We start from the raw sequence: 734 nt of genomic DNA on the forward strand, positions 1-734 counted from the left end.
GCATTCCAATTATGAGGTCCATAGCGTTCCACCAGCTCCCTAAGCTTCTCATCTTCAGCTGGTCTCCAATGTCCTCTAGTACACATTTTTTTGTAACCCTAATTCCACAATTAACAAAAACAAAGAATACAAAAAGCCCTAATTCTTCAATAATATAAAATAATAAAGATAGGCTAAGTGGTGGGGGTTTAATTTTGATTTGATTTAATTATATATGTTCATTAATCTCCCCCTCCCCTATTAATCCCCTTCTCTAAATCTTCTTCCTTTCCCTTAATTTTCTATATATGAAAGAATGTTAATAAAGCAAAGAGGGAATGAAGAAAGATATATAATTAAGAGATAAAGTATATAGTAAAAGAATATATAGATAGATATATATAAATGAAGAGAGGAAGAAGAAAGAGAGAGAGAGAAAGAGAATATATGGTGTGTGTGATGGGAAGATGGGAAAGTGTTTTCCGTTAGAGAGTGGGAGGACCTTGCACCTGCGATTGATGCAAACGTTTTGGCTAACAAACCCTCTTATAAGTAACACACACACATATATACACACACCATATAATATTAATATATATGTTATTATTGTTGTGTCTATACATTAAGGGGGAAAGAAAAGAGGTTGCTTAGTGGAGCGAGTTTGGTTCTGCTTTCAACGTCTTTCTAAGTTTAATTTCTAACCTACAACGTCTACTTATAACCCACCAAGCGTGCTCATTTCATTCTTTTTCCAA

At 33.9% G+C, this 734-nt stretch overlaps 1 protein-coding gene across 1 annotated transcript in view; it reads right to left on the minus strand.

The window, feature by feature from the left end:
- LOC107490464 (transcription factor MYB52-like) overlaps positions 1-499 on the minus strand; it is a 3,850-nt gene extending 3,351 nt beyond the window's left edge. Inside the window, 1 exon segment of the mRNA XM_021143260.2 lies at positions 3-499. Coding sequence (XP_020998919.1) covers positions 3-86 — 84 coding nt within the window. The 5' untranslated portion in view covers positions 87-499.
- Positions 500-734: the final 235 nt, after the last annotated feature.

This window comes from Arachis duranensis, chromosome 5 (genome assembly GCF_000817695.3).
Source record: "Arachis duranensis cultivar V14167 chromosome 5, aradu.V14167.gnm2.J7QH, whole genome shotgun sequence".
In the NCBI taxonomy this organism is placed as follows: Eukaryota; Viridiplantae; Streptophyta; class Magnoliopsida; order Fabales; family Fabaceae; genus Arachis; species Arachis duranensis.